This window comes from Heterocephalus glaber, unplaced genomic scaffold, assembly GCF_053883595.1.
Source record: "Heterocephalus glaber isolate CG9 unplaced genomic scaffold, H.glaber_assembly_v1.0 deba00001724, whole genome shotgun sequence".
Lineage (NCBI taxonomy): Eukaryota > Metazoa > Chordata > Mammalia > Rodentia > Bathyergidae > Heterocephalus > Heterocephalus glaber.
This window is the reverse complement of record NW_028258435.1, coordinates 4206825-4224485: the sequence shown is the minus strand read 5'-3', so window position 1 is coordinate 4224485 and position 17661 is coordinate 4206825. Positions and strand designations below refer to the sequence as shown.

At 51.7% G+C, this 17661-nt stretch overlaps 1 protein-coding gene across 5 annotated transcripts in view; it reads left to right on the top strand.

The window, feature by feature from the left end:
* Greb1 (growth regulating estrogen receptor binding 1) overlaps nt 1-13868 on the top strand; it is a 76203-nt gene extending 62335 nt beyond the window's left edge. For all 5 annotated transcript variants that reach the window (XM_087199695.1, XM_087199696.1, XM_087199697.1 and 2 more), the window contains 10 exons: nt 787-945; nt 1901-2040; nt 4637-4798; nt 5696-5900; nt 6097-6271; nt 7371-7583; nt 8944-9079; nt 10037-10237; nt 11480-11618; nt 12667-13868. In XM_087199695.1, the coding sequence (XP_087055821.1) occupies nt 787-945; nt 1901-2040; nt 4637-4798; nt 5696-5900; nt 6097-6271; nt 7371-7583; nt 8944-9079; nt 10037-10237; nt 11480-11618; nt 12667-12830 (1694 nt within the window). In that variant the 3' untranslated portion in view covers nt 12831-13868. The remainder of the gene's footprint in view (nt 1-786; nt 946-1900; nt 2041-4636; nt 4799-5695; nt 5901-6096; nt 6272-7370; nt 7584-8943; nt 9080-10036; nt 10238-11479; nt 11619-12666) is intronic.
* Nucleotides 13869-17661: the final 3793 nt, after the last annotated feature.

Below are 17661 nucleotides of genomic sequence, written 5' to 3'. Positions count from 1 at the left end.
TTTTGAGACAGGGTCTCGCTAAGTCACCAAGTTACCCGGGCTGGGCTGGAACTTGGAATCCTCCTGTCTCAGCCTCCCAGAGGGCTGGGGTGCCAGGCATGTGTCACCATGCCTAGCTCCCTCCTTCTGGGCACATCCCTGCTCTTGTGTTCTGGGCAGTTAGGAGATCGTGATGAACGTGGGCATGAATCACTGCAGACTGACATCTCAGTGCGCTGCAGACGACAGGTCATGCAAAGCGTGCATTGCGCTGTCTGAGTCACACAGCCTGACTGTTATTGCCCCGTGCAGTCGGCACAGGTTTGGGGAGCACCCGGTGGTGGCCCAGCGGTGCCCGTCATGTGGAAGCTGTCGCCGGTGATGGGAAGTGGGGTTGGGGCTGTAAATGCTGCTGGCGGCAAACGGGAGGCCCAAGGCTAGGGCTGGCTGCTGTGGCACCATGAGGGCTGGCGGGAGAGATTCAGGCCCCCGGGGTGCCGGACCCTGTGGTCCCAGAGGTGGCGCTGGAGGAGGCGCGGGCCCAGGGCCCCGGCAGGACCCGGGAGGAAGCAGTGTCAGCACGTGGATAGAGCCGGCCCCTGGCGTCACGGACCAGAAGGCACATTGTCACCTCCCTGGCACAGTCCCGAGAATCAGACCTTGGCAGGAGGCCCTGAGACGTGGCAATCCTCCTGCCTCAGACTCCTTGAAGCGGCTAATAAACGACAGCTCTGCTCCTGGCCTCTCCCCGGGCACAGGGAAACAGCGTCCTCTTCCTCATGCCATCCCCTCCCTGTCACCTTGCAGGCCCCCGGGAAGAATCCGAGGGGCATTACGCCCAGCTCAGTGACTCCTGGCCGGACCCAGAGCTGCTCCAGAAGATGCCCTTTGATTACCTCATCCACGACCCCAAGTACGAGGACGCCAGTCTGATCTGTTCCCACCAGAAGGGCGTCAAGAGGGAAGGTCAGACTGGGGCCCTGCTTTGCCTGAGAGTCACTGAGTTGCCCAGCTTTGGCTGTTTGAGATCCCCCTGCCTCAGCCTCCCAGAGTGCTGGGATCACAGGCATGCACAACCACGCTCAGCTCATACCAACTTATATATCACTAGAGCTCAGCTGGGCTAAGCTGTGTCTTCTTAATGATGAATCTGGTGGTGGTGGCAGACTCTGACCTGCTTCCAAACCAAGAAGGCCAGGCACCTGCTCGCAGGAGGAAGGAACCACTGTGGCACCAACTTAGCCACTTAGTGAGACCCTATCTCAAAATAAAAACTAAAACGGGCTGGGGAAGTAGCTCAGTGCAAAGGGCTGGGGTTCAATCCCCAGTACTGGAAAAAACAAACCAATAACAGCAGACCAACAAAAACCCCTTAATCCTGCCAAATCATTTGAAGAAAAAAAATCGGGGCAATTCCTCAGCATTACAGTGTTTGCATATTAAGTCCGCACGCAGTTTAAACTGATGTTTAGTAGACCCTTAAGTAGGAAGTGTGATTGGAAATATGGTGGAGGTTAAAACATTTTATTACAGTAATAGACACACTGCCATTAATTACCCTCAGAATCCTCCCCTCGCTTTGCACACACTCATCCCATCGTCCTCACCACTTCCTGCAGCGCTCTGGAGTCCTCTGTCCTGAGGGTCTTTAGCTGCACTGTCCTGGCTGCCTCTAGGTCCTGAATGGACTCAAAACGTCTCCCTTTCATGCTCATTTTGACTTTGGGGAAGAGCCGGAAGTCACACGGTGTCAGATCTGGTGACTAAGGTGGATGAGGACACACGTTGTATTTCTAGGAGCTGCCTTTTCGTTGCCTGGGCTCGGCAGCTGCATTCATTTTTGACCACACCTGGTAAAGACAGGCAGGGGTGGGACAGTACCTTTGCCCCTCCGCTCTGTGACCCTGGGGCCTTTGTGCAGACAGAGGGACCCGGAGGCCCGAGGACCCCCCTGTGCGTCGGCAGACGGCCCGGATGCGGCTGTCCAAGTACGCAGCACACAACACCTACCACCACTGCGAGCAGTGCCAGCACTACATGGGCTCCCACCCCCGCTACCAGGTAGGCGCCGGCTGGCCAGCCCGGAGCCTTGGTGACTGCTCCTGGGCAGAACATCCTGTCCCTGCGTGTCCCTTCTGCCCCTACACAGGGCTGCCACTCCCTGGGGCATCTGCATCAGTGGTCACTGGGTGTCCTGGCTCTCAGGCCCCAGCAATTCCAGATGTTGGCTTGGTGCCACATACACTCACTTCCTGTGCTTCCTCTGTCCCCGGCACTGGGGATGTGGATGTGAACAACATCCTCAGGGATGGGGCTGGGAGGGAGATGTGCATTGAGCAAGATTTCAGAACATGGGGAAGCTGGGGTGGAGGGTTCCAAACCACATCACTAAGGGGAAGAATTTGCACCTGCTGTATGCCGAGCCAAGTCCAGGCACTTTTCCCATCAGTCCTTCCCAGTGTTCTTCTGTGATAGAAAATATTTGCTTGGCCAGATGTGGTGGCACACACCTGTAATTCTGGCATTCTTGGAGGGTGAAGCAAGTTCAAACCCAACCTGGGCAATTTAGTGACTTAGACCCTGTCTCAAAATAAAAAATTATAAAAAGTAGTTTTTAAAGTGCTGGTGATGTTGCTTAGTGTGATGACTCTGGGTTCAATCCCCAGTACCGGAAAGAGAAAGGAAGGAAGGGAAAGAAAGAAAGAAGTTAATTTGCCTGGACAGACATGAATGGTATGGTGCCAGCCCGGGGCTCTGGCTCTCAGTCCTGGCTGCTTCCCAGGGTCTGTGTCCCAGCCACACACAGGCCGGGAGGAGACCCTGTCTAGTTTCTTCCTCCATTCCACCAAAACCTCCTTATCCTAATCTGAAAATCCAAAGTCACCCCTGAGCAGATGCTGAAAAACTTTCTGATTTCAGACGAGGGCCACCAGACTGGCGGAGCCTCTGCAATAGCCAACTGCAGAGCCCCCGAATCCCACACACTTCCGGCGGGCACTGTGAGGAAGGGGCGCCTTTCCTGTGGGAGGGGAAGGGACAGCAGTGGCCGCCAGGGGAGTGGGGCCGTGGCCTGATGCATCATTTGGGCTGGGTGTTGCGGGACACTGAGTCAGGGGTGTGGGGAGTCTTAAGTGTTCACTTTTTGTTTTGTTGTTTTGCATTTTTCTGAGACAGGGTCTCGCTATGTAACTCAGGCTGCCCTCCAACTCACTATGTAGCCCCCGCTGGGCGGGAACTCATGGCAACCCTCCTGCCTCAGCCTCCCAAGTGCTGGGATCCCAGGCGTGCGCCCTCCTGTCTGACTTAGCACTGATGTATTTTTTAAACTATGTAACTTTACTGTTGAGGAACTTAAGAGAGCACCTATGAGCAATTTTTCTAAAGTATTAAAATCAGTAGTCCGTAATGTTAAATAAATAAATGAACGCACAAGCTTAAATATCACAAGGTTCCTCCTATACGAGAAATTCAAAGTGTAAATAGCAAAATAAAAGATAGACAAAGGGAAGTAGGGAGACAGATCTTTCTCAAAAGGGAAGGGGACCAAGCGATGCGGTGGGGAGGAAAAGGAATTAAGATGCGCTGTGTCCGTGCTCCAACTCCCGGTGAGGAATGCAAGAAAACTTTCAGGTATTTTTTTCTTCCTTGAAAGAAAAACTCCAGCTCCAAGAAATAAAAATGTTAGAAGACAGGGCCAGGGATTTAGCTCAGTGGTTCGGCTGTCTGACTTGCAAGCGCAAGGACCCAAGTTCAATCCCCGGTACCAAAAAAAAAAAAAATGTTAGAAGAGTTTATTTGGACCCAGTGGAACTGCTGATTATTCCTTTTCTCACCTTTTATTAGCACCTTTCCAGTACATAACGCTCACGTGCACTGTGGGGAGTTGGTGCGTGGACCTGACTCACCGTAATTCGATTTATGTCCCCTTCCTGCCCCTCCATCTCCTGATCCCATTCCCTTTTTCTAAAGATCTAATCCTGGGCTGGGGATTTAGCTCAGTGGTTCCGTCACCTGCCTCGCAGGCACAAGGATCCAAGTTCGATCCGCAGTACTAAAAAAAAAAGATCTAATCTCCCTGTTTCCTGTCAGCTTTTAGTTTGCTATTTATTTATACTCCGGGTTCCTCACATATGAGCAGCCATGTGATAGTTCAGATTGCATGTCTGATTTATTTCACTTAACATTAAGGTCTCAAGGTGCACCTGTTTTCCTACAAATGAGTCGAGTTTATCCTTCTTTATGTCAGCATAGTGCTCCCGTGGTATACAAATACTGTATTCCCTTCATCCATTCATCTGCTGATGGACATATGGGCTGATCCCAAGACTCAGCTATGAGTGGTGCCTGGGACCGTAAGATACGATTTTGGGGTGTCTTTAGCTCTTTTGGGAAGACCCCTGGGTGCTGTTACACACAGCGCCTGCAGTGGGGTCTGCGTTACTGGGAGTATGAGTGGGATGTGCAGCGTGGCGGCTGTAGCTGGCCGTGCACAGGGCGGGGTCTGTTCACACCCAGAGAGTGGAAGGGCTGGTGCAGGAAGGCACAGGCGGGACCATGTGTCCGGGAGACACTGGCTGTGACCTGAGTGTGGTCTCGGCCCCCTGGCCTGGGGTCTGGGGTGGCATCTGATGCCAGCGGTGTCTCCTGCCTCGCCCAGCTATACGAGTCCAGCCTGCACGCCTTCGCCTTCTCCTACTCCATGCTTGGCGAAGAGGTGCAGCTGCACTTCATCATCCCCAAGTCCAAGGAGCACCACTTTGTCTTCAGCCAGCCTGGGGGCCAGCTGGAGAGCATGCGTCTGCCACTGGTCACCGACACGGTACGAGGGGGCGCGGGTGGAAGTGGTGTGGGCTGGGGCCTCGAGCTGGAACCCTGCTGTGGTGTTCAGCCTCTGTTTTCTCATCTGTAAAGTTGGGCAATAACGATCCTGTGTGTTACTGAACAGAGCCTTTGCATGGAGCTGCATCCCCAGCCATTTTCATTTTTTTGGGGTACCTGGGATCGAACTCGGGTCCCTGCGCTTGCAAAGCAGGTGACGGAACCACTGAGCTAAATCCCCGGCCCTCAGCCATTTTTATTTTTTATTTTAGACAGGGTCTCGCTAAGTCACTAAGTTACCCAGGCTGGGCTTGAACTTGCAATGCTCCTGCCTTAGCCTCCCAGCCTGGGCAACTTAGTGACTTAGTGAGTCCCTGTCGCAAAATAAAAAGGGCTGGGAATGCAGCTCTGTGCAAAGGCCCTGGGTTCAATCCCCAGCACCAAACAAGCAAATTAAAAAAGGAAGCCACCTCACATCTGGGGTCAGGGTGCAGTGGCCCCATGAATGTGACACAAGAGGGCACATTTATCCAAAGCCTTCCCATGAGAGTGGGCCTGGAGCCCTGGCTGCAATGCACATTTATAGCCCGGGCTTGAGGAGTTCAGGCTGGGTTGGCCCTGGTCCCCCAGGCACCTGGGGAGCCACATTCAGGGGACAGCTCTGCATCAGGCACCGCTCAGGGCCAGCAGGGCTCATTTTCCCTGCATTTTATTCGTCAGAATCACTCCTGAGTCCCCCTGGGTCCCAGCTGTCCAGCAAGACCCTGCAAAATTGCATTTCAGAGGAGGGGACTGTTAGTCCACAGCCACCAAACCAAACCAAACCAAACCAAAATGAGCAAAGGCGGGAGGGGCAATGATCTTGCTGACAAAGCCCTCTCACACCTCTGCCCTGCAGAGTCAGGAGTACATAAAAAGTCCGACGTTCACACCGACGACTGGCCGGCATGAACACGGGCTCTTTAACCTGTACCACGCCATGGACGGTGCCAGCCACCTGCACGTGCTGGTCGTCAAGGAGTATGAGATGGCCATCTACAAGAAGTATTGGCCCAATCATATCATGCTGGTCCTGCCCAGCATCTTCAACAACGCTGGAGTGGGTAGGTGGCACGGTGACGCAGCCCGTTCTTTTTCTTCAGCACTAGAGGGGGACAGCAGTGTGGACAACTCAGAGAGGGCGCTGTCTCAGCCCAGCGGTCTGTGGAAGCCAGATACATCTGAAGCCTGGGCGCAGGCGTGTGCAGCCGGGGCTCTGTGCGGGGCGGTATGGACAGCTGAGTCAGGATGCCCTTCCAGGTGCTGCCCACTTCCTGATCAAGGAGCTGTCCTACCACAACCTGGAGCTGGAGCGGAGCCGGCAGGAGGAGCTGGGCATCAAGCCACAGGACATCTGGCCGTTCATTGTCATTTCCGACGACTCCTGCGTGATGTGGAACGTGGTGGACGTGGACCGCTCTGGGGAGCGCAGCCGGTGAGAGGCCCAGGCATGGCGCTGTGTTGAACCACACGGGCCCTCGAATCCCAGCACCCTGGGAGGCTGAGGCAGGAGGTTTGCAAGTCGGAGCCCAAACTTAGCAGGGACCTGTCTGAGAGTAAAAAAAGAAAGAAAAAAGGGCTGGAGATGTATCTCAGTGCTAGGCCCCAGGTTCAGTGGTGAAAATTGAAAATAAATAGCCCAGCTTTTTTTAATGTTTGAAAATTGTTACTGAGCCAGGCATGGTGGCACACGCCTGTAATCCCAGCACTCAGGAGGGTCACTGCAAGTTCAAGGCCAGCCTGGGCTACACAGTGAGTTCAAGGCTAGGCTGAGCTACATAGCAAGACCTTGTCTTAAAAAAATAAAATTATTGAAGTATAATGTAGATTTTAAAAATCACACACTGTAGATTTAGTGCAGTATGCAGAGGATAACTTATACATGGAACTTTTCCCAAACCAAGCACAGCCATTCAACCCTGACCCCCACATCAAGGGGCCCGCCAGTCCCCAGAGGGTTTTCTTAGGTCACTAAATTGCCCAGGCTGGGCTTGAATTTGGGACTCTCCTGCCTCAGCCTCCCAGAGTGCTGGATTACACGTATGTACCACCCAATCTGGCTAGTTTCCTCATCTTGGGAAGGTTTTAAAACCTAAACTAAGGTTTGGGTTACAGGTAGTTCAAGGCCCCTGGCTGCATGTATGAGACCCTGGCTTCAATCCCCAGCACCACAAAAGGACAAAACAACACAACCTAAGCTACAGTTTGTTGTGAGGATCAGCTAAACTGTGTAAATGTTTTTCAAGTTTTTTTCTGTTTTGGTTTTTTGAGACAGGGTCTCACTGTGTAGTTCAGGCTGGCCTTGAACTCAAGGCAGTCCTCCTGCCTCAGCCTCTCGGGTGTCAGGATTACAGGCGTGCGCCACCACGCCAGGCAGGATGTGAGCATGTTTTGCCCAAAGAAATCCTGGCATTGGTGCGGCCTGCAGCAGGGTGCCCACCTCGGGTCACAGTGCAAAGCGGCACCCCGGGCGGCCGGGAGGGTGGTGCTGCTGTCCGCGGCAGCCCAGGGTCATGAGTCCCCGTCCCGGGCAGGGAGTTCTCGTGGTCGGAGAGGAACGTGTCGCTGAAGAACATCCTGCAGCACATCGAGGCAGCGCCCAACATCACGCACTACGCCCTCCTGGGCATGCGCAAGTGGGCCAGCGGGACGCGCGACGTGCGGGAGCCCTTCTCGCGCTGCCATGTGCACGACTTCATCATCCTGAACGTGGACCTCACCCAGAACGTGCAGTACAGCCAGAACCGGTGAGCGCCCCCGCTCCCGAGACTGCACCCCGGCAAGGGGCTTTCTTTTTCTGCGCTGCCCACCTGTGCTTTCTGTCTCCCTCTCTGAATGCGCTGCCTTTTGGGACCTTTAGCACTGCAGGAAGGAGAATAATCCATCAGCAGGTGTTTACCGAGGGTCTCTACGAGGTGCGATCCAAATATACAGTGAATGTTTACTGGTGCAGTAAAAGCTACACAGCCACGAATCCCCTCAAAATCCTCCCCGGCTTTGCACACACTCATCCCATCCTCCTCGGCACTTCCTGCAGCAGCTCTGGAGTCCTCTGTCCTGAGGGTCTTTAGCTGCGTTCTCCTGGCTGCCTTGATGTCCTGAATGGATTCAAAACGTCTCCCTTTCATGGTCATTGTGACTTTGGGGAAGAGCAGGAAGTTGCACGGTGCCAGATCCGGTGACTAAGGTGGACAGGACACAGCGGCGTGTGTTTAGGAGCTGCCTTTCCGATGGATGATGCTCGGCAGCAGCAGTCACCATATATTTCGATCACTCCTTGTGTATGCCAGGCAGTGGGCACAGGCCCCGATGCCACTTAAATTGTCAGTTTAGGAGCCAGACTGATTAACCCACTGCAGCCTGGGCTCCACACTTAGTGTCTTGGCAGTGTGGGCCACCCTCTCGCTCAGCCATTGTTCTCAGCTATAAAAAGTGGCCCTGGTTTCACCACAGCTCTGCAACCCCCCCCCCCCCAAAACCAACGAAAACTCAAAACAAAACAACCCACAAAAATTGCAGTTTTAGTTTATTTATTTATTTATTTATTTATTTGTGGTACCGGGGATCGAACTCAGAACCTTGCACTTGTGAGGCCGGCACAGCACCACTGAGCTAAATTCTGGCCCTAAAAGTTGCAGTTTTACCCTGAGACTTGCATTTATTTTTTGATATCGAGTATCAAACTCGGGACCTTGGGCTTGCAAGGCAGGTGGCAGAACCACTGAGCTAAATACCCGGCCAGAGACTTGCATTTTTAACAAATGGAATGGTTGAAGGGCGTGGTGGTGCACACCTGTAATCCCAGCACTCAGGAAGCTGAGGCAGGAGGATCTCTGTGAGTTCACAGCCAGCCTGAACTACACAGTGAGACCCTGTCTCATAAAACAAAAATAACAAAAAAATAGACGGTGTCTGAAGTTTCTCGCACGGTGCCGGGCACTCGACCCTGACGGTGACTGGGTGTACGTGGATGTCACTGTCCACTCTGCCTCGCCTGCCCACGGGGGAAGGCCCAGGACAAAGCCAGGACTGGCGCCCAGGCCAGGGCCGTCCACAGATGTGGGGGGCCCTGCCGTGCTCTGCCCCACGCGCCCTCTGCCCCTGCAGGTTCACATGCGATGACGTGGACTTCAACCTGCGGGTGCACAGCGCCGGGCTCCTGCTGTGCCGCTTCAACCGCTTCAGCGTTATGAAGAAGCAGATCGCGGTGGGCGGCCAGCGGGGCTTCCACATCACGTCCAAGGTGAGCGGGGCGGCAGCGGCGGCCTCTGCAGGAGCGGGGGACCAGTGGCGGGCAGCGGCGGCGGGGCCTAAGCGTGCAGCCTGCTCGCCGGCCGCCTTCCCCAGCCTCCCACTCTCCCGTCTGCTCCAGGTCCTGGTATAGCGGCCCCCAGCCCCACCCAGCCGCCCGACAGGGCTCAGAGCTCCTCTGGGAAGAACGCCCATCCCGGAAGTGGGCGGGACCTTCAAACCCAAGGCTGGAGCTGGTCCTGGTGGGGCAGGCCTGTGCTTCCCACGCTCTGGGAGGCTGAGGCAGGGGGATCCCAAGTTGGAGCCCAGCCTGGGGAACTCAGCGACTTCTCAAGACCCTGTCTCAAAGTAGAAGGAAGGAAAGAAAGGGGGGGGGGGCTGGGGATGTAGCTCAGTGTGACAGTCCTGGGTTCAGTCCCCAATACTGCAAACAAGGCGAAACAGAAACAAACCAAACCCAAAACAAAAACCAACAAACAAAAACCTGAGGCTCGTCTTACAGAAGAATTAGGAGTTACTGAGTTAAACTCATGACTGCCATCCCCATTGAGAATCTTTAAAGTTGAAACTGTATTAGATTTGTGGTTTAATTTAGAGAGATTTGAGGTCTTTACCATCTTCAGTCTTTCTACCAAACAGCTTGATTTGCCTTTAAAACGAATTTATCTTTCACATTGCTCAGTGTGATTTTTAACCTGTTAGCTCTCTTTTCTGTTTTTGAGACAAGGTCTTGCTAAGATACCCAGGGTGGGCTCAAACTTGGGATCCTCCTGCCTCAGCCTCTCAAGTGCTGGGATGACAGGTGTGCACCACCACGCCTGGCTCAAAACCTAATTTTTCTTAATGAAGAACTTGATTCTTGAAGTATGCTTTGGTGGCTGGCCGAGCGATGTTCTACCCAGCCTTCCCAGCCCACTCCCCTCGGCCTGATCCCACCCTCGCCCCACAGGTGTCTGACAGCTCTGTAGCCGTTGTGCCAGCCCAGTACATCTGTGCCCCCGATAGCAAGTACACGTTCCTCGCAGCACCCGCCCAGCTGCTGCTGGAGAAATTCCTCCAGCACCACAGCCACCGATTCTTCCCGCTGGCCCTGAAGAACCACAGGCACCCCGTGCTGTCCGTGGACTGCTATCTTAACCTGGGGCCTCAGGTAACGTGGGCACGGGACTCTCAGGGCAGAGGTGCCGCCAGGACAGGGGAACTCTGCTTCAGAGCTGCAGCATCCCTTGGTATCCATGAAAACTGCTTCCAGGACACCAGCCTCTTGGTATCCATGGAGACTGGTTCCAGGACCCCCTGGGTACCAGCAGCTTCAGCTCAGGCCTCTAGTATCACAGGATGTAGGGTTTGCTGCTAAACTTTGCACTTTAAATCATCCCTAGCTTGCTTATCATACCTAACACAGTGTAAACACTTATGATACTGTCTTCTTTAGGGGATACTGACAGGAAGTCTGTGTGTTCAGGAGAGACGCAAGTATTTTTCGTCAAATATTTTTGTTGTGTGGTTGACTGAATCCAGGGTGTGGGTGGAGCCTGTGGGTACCGAGTCTCGGGTGTTCACCCCGCTTGACAGCTGGCAGAGTCGAGGCTGAGAGAGCTGAGTTGCTTTTGCCCAAACAGAAGACCTTAGGAATCAAACCCAATTCAGATGCCAAGACACTTTTGGTTCTCAAGTGAATTCATGAATACGAGGTGTGATTGGAAAATATGATGAATGTTTAATTTTTTCCTTTTTTAAAAAAATTATTGCAGTCAAAGACACATTGCCATGAATCCCCCTCAAAATCCTCTTCCTTGCTTTGAACACACTCATCCCATTGTCTCTGCCACTTCCTGCAGCAGCTCTGGAGCCCAGTTTCCTGAGGGTCTTTAGCTGCCCTGTCCTGGCTGCCTCCATGTCCTGATGGATTCAAAACGTCTCCCTTTCGTGGTCATTGTGACTTTGGGGAAGAGCGGGAAGTCACACGGTGCCAGATCCGGTGACTAAGGTGGATGAGGACACAGCGTCGTGTGTTTATGAGCTGCCTGTCAGTGGGATGGCGCTAGGCAGCAGCAGTCACTGTATTTGTGATCACATCTGGTAAAGTCCCTCAGGAAAGAGGACTTCAGAGCTGCTGCAGAAAGTGGTGAGGACGGTGGGATGAGCATGTTGGAAGTGAACAGAAGTATTTTGAGGGATTCATAACAATGTATCTTTTACTCTTAAACATTTTTAAAAATTTAAACATTCACTGTATCGTTTCATTACACCTTGTAGATAAGTGTGGTTAAGCCTTCTGGAATTGGCTTTTAGGATAGCAGAGCGGCTGGCATCAGTTAGCTGTCCACCCCGAGTGTAACACCATTGACTCCTCGTGGACAGAGACTACTCTCAGCTTCCTGTTTTTCAGATTTCTGTCTGTTACGTGAGCTCCAGGCCGCACTCTCTGAACATCAGCTGCTCCGACCTGAGGTTCAGCGGCCTCCTGCTGTACCTGTGTGATTCCTTTGTGGGGGCTGGCTTCCTGAAACAGTTCCACTTCCTCACAGGTAATCGTGTGCTGTCACCGGTCCTCTCTGAAGACAGGACCTCACCCCCTCGGCCTCACTTACCGCTGGGTAAACTGAGGCTCAGAGAGAGGAAGTGATTGGAACCATTAGGGAAAGAAGCTGACATCTGGGGTGGATCTGGGGCCTTTCTCCCCTCTCCCTGTCCAGCGGAGGCACCTGCGTGCCCTCTCCTTTGGGGGAGTGGCAGGTATTTCTACCTTGTTTTCCTTTCCCCTCCAAACCCTTTGCATCAAAGCCCAGGTCTCCTTAAAGGCTCCTTCCTGGTACGAGGTCCTGCAGTCTCCTTTCTCTTTTCTCCAGTTTTTCTCCTTTTCCTGATACAGTAGTTGAAACTGACAAAGCTTGTTCTATGTCCCCTTAGAAAATGATTGCCAAGGGCTGGGGATTTAGCTCAGTGGTTCTGCCGCCTGCCTAGCAAGCACAAGGAGCAGAGTTCAATGCCCGGTACCAAAAATAAAAATAAAAAAAGAGAAGAAAATGACTTCCAATCTGTACTTCCATGGTGCTCAGCTCCTTGGTGACCTTCCCGTCCTTGGTTGTCAATCTGTATTTCCATCGTGCTCAGCTCCTTGGGGACTTTCCCCTGTCCTTGGTCGTCCTTCATCCTGACCTTCCTCTCATATTTTGAGTATTTTAGGAGGTAGGCGTGGTGGTGCACGTCTATCATCCCAGCACTCGGGAGCCTGAGGCAGGAGGATCGAAGAGTTCAAGGCCAGCCTGGGTTATATAGTGGGACCCTGTCTCAAAAAAAATCAAAAACAACAACAGCAACCAAAGGGTATTTTAGGACCAGCTGAGCTGGGAGGAGCAGAGAGAGGATTCAACTGTGACGTGCAGGGCGTGGGATCTGCGGAGTCAGGGCTGGAGCTGAGGACTCTTTGCTTTGCCGGCTCCTCTTTCTTTGGTCTCCTTCGTTCTGTTTTCCTCCTCTTTCTCGGTGTCCGTATTGACCTCCCGTGGAGCAGGACACCCTGGCTGGGTCCCCCGGCCTCTGGCGCCCCCTGACCTCAAGCCTCCGCCCTCGCAGGCGCCACGCTGTGCGTGATCTGCCGGGACCGGAACTCGCTGCGCCAGACCGTGGTGCGCCTGGAGCTGGAGGACCAGTGGCAGTTCCGGCTGCGCGACGAGTTCCAGACGGCCAACGCGCGCGAGGACCGGCCGCTCTTCCTGCTCACGGGCCGGCACATCTGAGCCACAGGAGGGACCGTTTCCGAGAGGGTTCTGGGCTGCCCCAGGTTTGCCCTTTCAGAGCTCGCCGACGGCGGAGCCAGGCAGCGGAGTCACCGCAGAGCAAAAGGAGGCCACCGGGGGCGCGGGGTGAAAACCCTGCTCCCAGAAAGGGCCACGGTGAAAGCTCTCTCTAAGACGCTAAGGAGGAAAATAGGGGTGCAGAGGTTGACCTGGACTTCGACTTACAAAGAAAAAAAGAGCCAAATTTCTTACTCGAGAAAAGAAAAACAATAAAAGCAACCAGAGTGGCGTGAAGCGTGAAGAACCAGACCGACGACTAATTTATAGACGCTCGGTGTTCAGTCCCTTCCGAGCCTGTTCTACCATGCGAAGTTCCTGGGGGAAGAGTCCCCGCGGACGCAGACCCCGGGCGCAGGGGAGCACAGCGGCCGGCCCGACTTCCCTTCCCCAGCCAGGCTGAACCCGCGCGCCAGCGCGCCACCTACCGGCCAGGCGCTGTTACTGCCCCTTTGAAAGACAGTTCCGGGGTCGGGGTGGAGCAGGCAGCTGGACAGAATGAAAGCACAAGCCAAACTTCGGGATTCTGGGCTCCCCTGTTCGGATCCCTGCTGGCCACCCCACTGCCCGGGAAGTGGCCCACAGTGGAAGGAAAAGTGTAAAGATATTTAAAAATGGATCAGCCAAATGGATCCTTCAATGCCCGCCTCGGACGTTTATAAGCACTCTAGTGGATAATGATCCAAGAAGAAGCTTTTAAAAAAATGATGCCAAAGAATGAACATTAATCTTTCCCTCCCCCAAGGAAAAAAGTTGACAAGTGTAAAAGTTTTAGATCAGTGTTTATAAAACGATCCCTTTGTGTATGCCACTGTTCCTATTTTGGAATAAAAACTGACCTTTCTTAGTTAAATTTGCCTTTTGTAAATAGAAATGCATTTGCCATTCTTTGCATTTTATTAATTTAAACTTGCAAAAACCACCCAAACTAATACTCTTGTGTGTTCCAGTCTTATAAATAAAACTTATGATTCACATATTGCTCATTGGTGGATATTAATCACATCATTTTGAGAGGAAATAGTATGGCCAGTGAGCTGGGGGCCACTTCCTTAAAGTCCCCTAGCATAACAGAAAGTAAGATTTGAAAGGAGATAAAAATGAAGGTTGGGCTGGGGATTTAGCTCAGTGGTGCTGCCACCTGCCTCACAAGTGCAAGGTCCTGAGTTCCATCCCCAATACCTGCCCCAAAAGAAGATAACATATTTCAGTGATCCATGCACACCCATATTGATAGGAGCACAGTTCACCATGGCTAAATCTTGGAAGCAGCCCGTATGTCCATTAACAGATGAATGGATAAAGAAAATGTGGTATTTATATACCATGGAGTACTCCTCTGTCATAAAGAAGGATAAACGAGTCATTTGTAGGAAATAGATGCACACTGAGATCATAATGCTAGGTGAAATCAGACACAGAAGATTAAATACTGCATAGTTTCTCTAAAATGAGAGACCCAAAGTGTAAATAATTTAAAGAGAAAAATAAAAGGGAGCTGGTAGGAGACAGGGAAGTAGAGTCTGTGCAGATTGGTAGGGGATCTGGGAAGGAAAAGGAGTAGAGATGCCTAAGATGTGATATGATACAGTTCCCTGAAGATTACTGCAGTTACCTGTCACAAACATATGCTAATACAAAAATTATGTTGAGGGCTGGGGATTTAGTTCAGTGGTTCTGCCACCTGCCTCGAAAGCACAAGGACCTGAGTTCAATCCCCGGCACCAAAAAAAAAAAAAAAAAAAAATTATGTTGAGAAATTCCTGAAGAAAGGGAGGAAAGGATGGGGCATGGGGGAGAGACAAATATGGAGGAGCCATGGCTCACAGGAAGCAAAGAACCCCCCCCCCCACCATGTAGCCCAGCTGCAGTGAGGCCAGAGAGGTTGCTGGGGTCAGGGGCATTTGTCAGGGTGAGGAGCACAAGCAGCAGCCACATGGCTATGGGCAAGGTTGCAACCCACACAGGAGCCCAGCAGGAGGAGGACACGGGAGCCCAGACCTTGTAAAGACAGTCTGTGGCCACTGTGTCGCTACCACATGTCCTGGCCCATGGGCAGTAGACAAACTAAGTAAACAGGAACTCCCTTGGTCAGAAATAAAAACACAAGGAAAACTCGAGAAATATGGGAAACGTCATCAGTCAGAGGAAGGAGGTAATTTTTGTGAAGAAAGAAAGCCACAGAATCCTATGATATAAATCTAACATCAGAAGGAAGTGAGATAATGGGTCTAAAAACACATCAATTACAGGTTTTGGAAATTAAAAAGCTCCATGGGCAGGTGTCTCGGTCACTTTCTTCACGATATGATACCTGACACCCACAACTTAAAGGAGGAGAGGTTTGTTTGGCACACGATTTTAGTCCATAGCCAGCTGGCTCCAAGGCAGGACAGCATGGTGGAAGGTTCTGGCGGTGAAAAGTTGCTCAAGGCATAGGAAACAGGAAGCGGAGAGAGAGGGAGGAACTGGGGAGGAGATAACCCCAGAACCGCCCCTCCATCAGGCCCCGCCTCCTAATGGCCGTCAGCTCTACGCCCCGTCGTCCAATCACCTTCCAAAAGCCCCACCTTTGAGCGCGAGTCTTTGTAGGGACACCCAGGTGTAAACCTAACAGTAACAGTAAGTGAGGTGGCCAACGGCAGACTAGAGAGCTGGAAAGTAGGGTGGAGGAGTTGGGGAGACAGCAGCGGAAAGGATGCCTGTGATCACTGCTGACCCCTAACTGCTCCCCTCACTTGGTGATGTCAGCCTGGAGGTAGCTCCCCAGACCACCTGGACCTGTACCTGGCAAGGTACCCGATTGGGTCCCTCCTCCCTCACTTCTCGAAGGCCGCCTCCTCAATGATGCCATCCCAGAATGAGTATCTACTGACACAGACGCATGTTTACTAATTAGGATTTGGGGTTTTTTGTTCTCCCCCATCGTGAAAGTAGGAGTTTTGTAAGACAAGAATGTCATCAAATTATGAATCTGCCGGGGCTGGGGATTTAGCTCAGTGGTTCCACCACCTGCCTCGCAAGAGCAAGGACCCGAGTTCGATCCCCAGTATTAAAAAGAAATTATGAATTTGCCAATAAATTAACTCACCAACCACCTTTCAAAATCCCCACCTCTGAACACGAGCCTTGTAGGGGACGGTGAAGGAATTCCTATGTCAACAATAACCAACTGGAAAATGTAATGAAGAGAAAATTCCTTATCACCACATCAACAAAATTCATAAAATAACTAATATTAAACCTACCACAGGGCGGGGGATTTAGCTCAGTGGCACCGTGCCTGCCTTGAAGTGCAAGGTCCTGAGTTTGATTCCCGGTACCAAAAAACCAAAAACCAAAGCCCAAACAAAAAAATCCTACCACAAAATTTGTAAGACCTCTGCCTGCATGAAGACATAAAAATTCTGTACAGGAAACAAATGCTATAAAACAGAGAAAACTATATCTCAGTGGTAGTACCCAGTTTTCTAAAGCTGAAGGCAGAATTAGACCCACCTATTTGGTAACAGGAGTTTTGTCCCTAGGAAATTTACAGTATGACAGACAGGGGGCTGCAGGAGTAGAGACAGTAAATTGCTGGGTTATGCAGCCCAAGTTCTCCTTCAAACACTATAAAATAAGTTTTTACTTTGCCCACGGGGAAACGTAAATATGGAGGCAGAGAGAACCTAGAATTGTTACACTAATGGTGTTCTGTCACGTGGGAGGAAACATCTGAAGTTGAGAATAAATGTTCCTGATTAATTATCTCAGTTTTTAATCTCTAACTCACTGGGCTTGCTCCTTCATCCTATGGTCATTGTGGCTGACCCCTGGGGGATGACTAGCTCTTGGAGAAAGGCCTGCTCTTGTTTGTTTTTTTTTTAAGACCATTCTCCCCAAAACCACTGTTTGCTTTCTGAGGCCAGGGCCTTTTACGTGCTCCTACTTCACTTTCTTCTTCGGGGGCACTCCTGAACCCATCTCCAGACATGATCCCAATTTGTACTTTCGATCAATGTTTTCTTCCAAGGTTCTTTCTAAGAGGGAACTCATGGGGAGGCATGAAATGGGGGTACATGTACCACCTAGAAAACCTCCATCCACAATTCCAGTGTTAGTGAGGCAGGAGACTATGGCGGCAAAGGACTGGGGAAGTGGGCGTGACCCGTCAATCACAGAGTTCCAGGGCACATGGGCAGAACGATTCTCAAAGCCCCACACCAATTAGAATGCTAGCTTCAAATTGTGTCGTGAGAATTCAAGCCGATTTTTGATAGGACGGCCTAGCTCTGACGTCATCCTGAGGCGCAGGAGATACAAAAGACTACTGCATTGCGCTCTTGGCTACTGTGCTCTTTCTCAGTGGTCCACTCACCCTGCAGCGTGTTCCTCTTTTCCTGCTATTAATTGGCCCACACTTGCTCTGCACAGTGTGTTTCTTTTCTTTTCATACCTTTCATAAATTTAATCCCTGCTATCTTTTGAACTTGTCTTGACAAATTCTTTGTTCAGGACAGAAAGAATTTAGAAATCATCTCTAGAAGGAGACTCCAGCACCACAGAACCCAGTAACAACAGGAAACCTAAGCAACTCTCTCTCAGCTTAGTTGGAGTTGAAAGGTTTGATGTTTTGGTCAACAGAGCATTTGTTAACTCTTCATTGAAAATTTAGCAGGTCTGTGGTTAGTGGAAGTGCTCAAGTTTTGACTTCCCTTCCTTCCTTTCCTGATGTCTTGAGCTCTTCCTTATGCTGTCTTTAAAGATATTCCAGCAGGAGAGACTGTGGCTG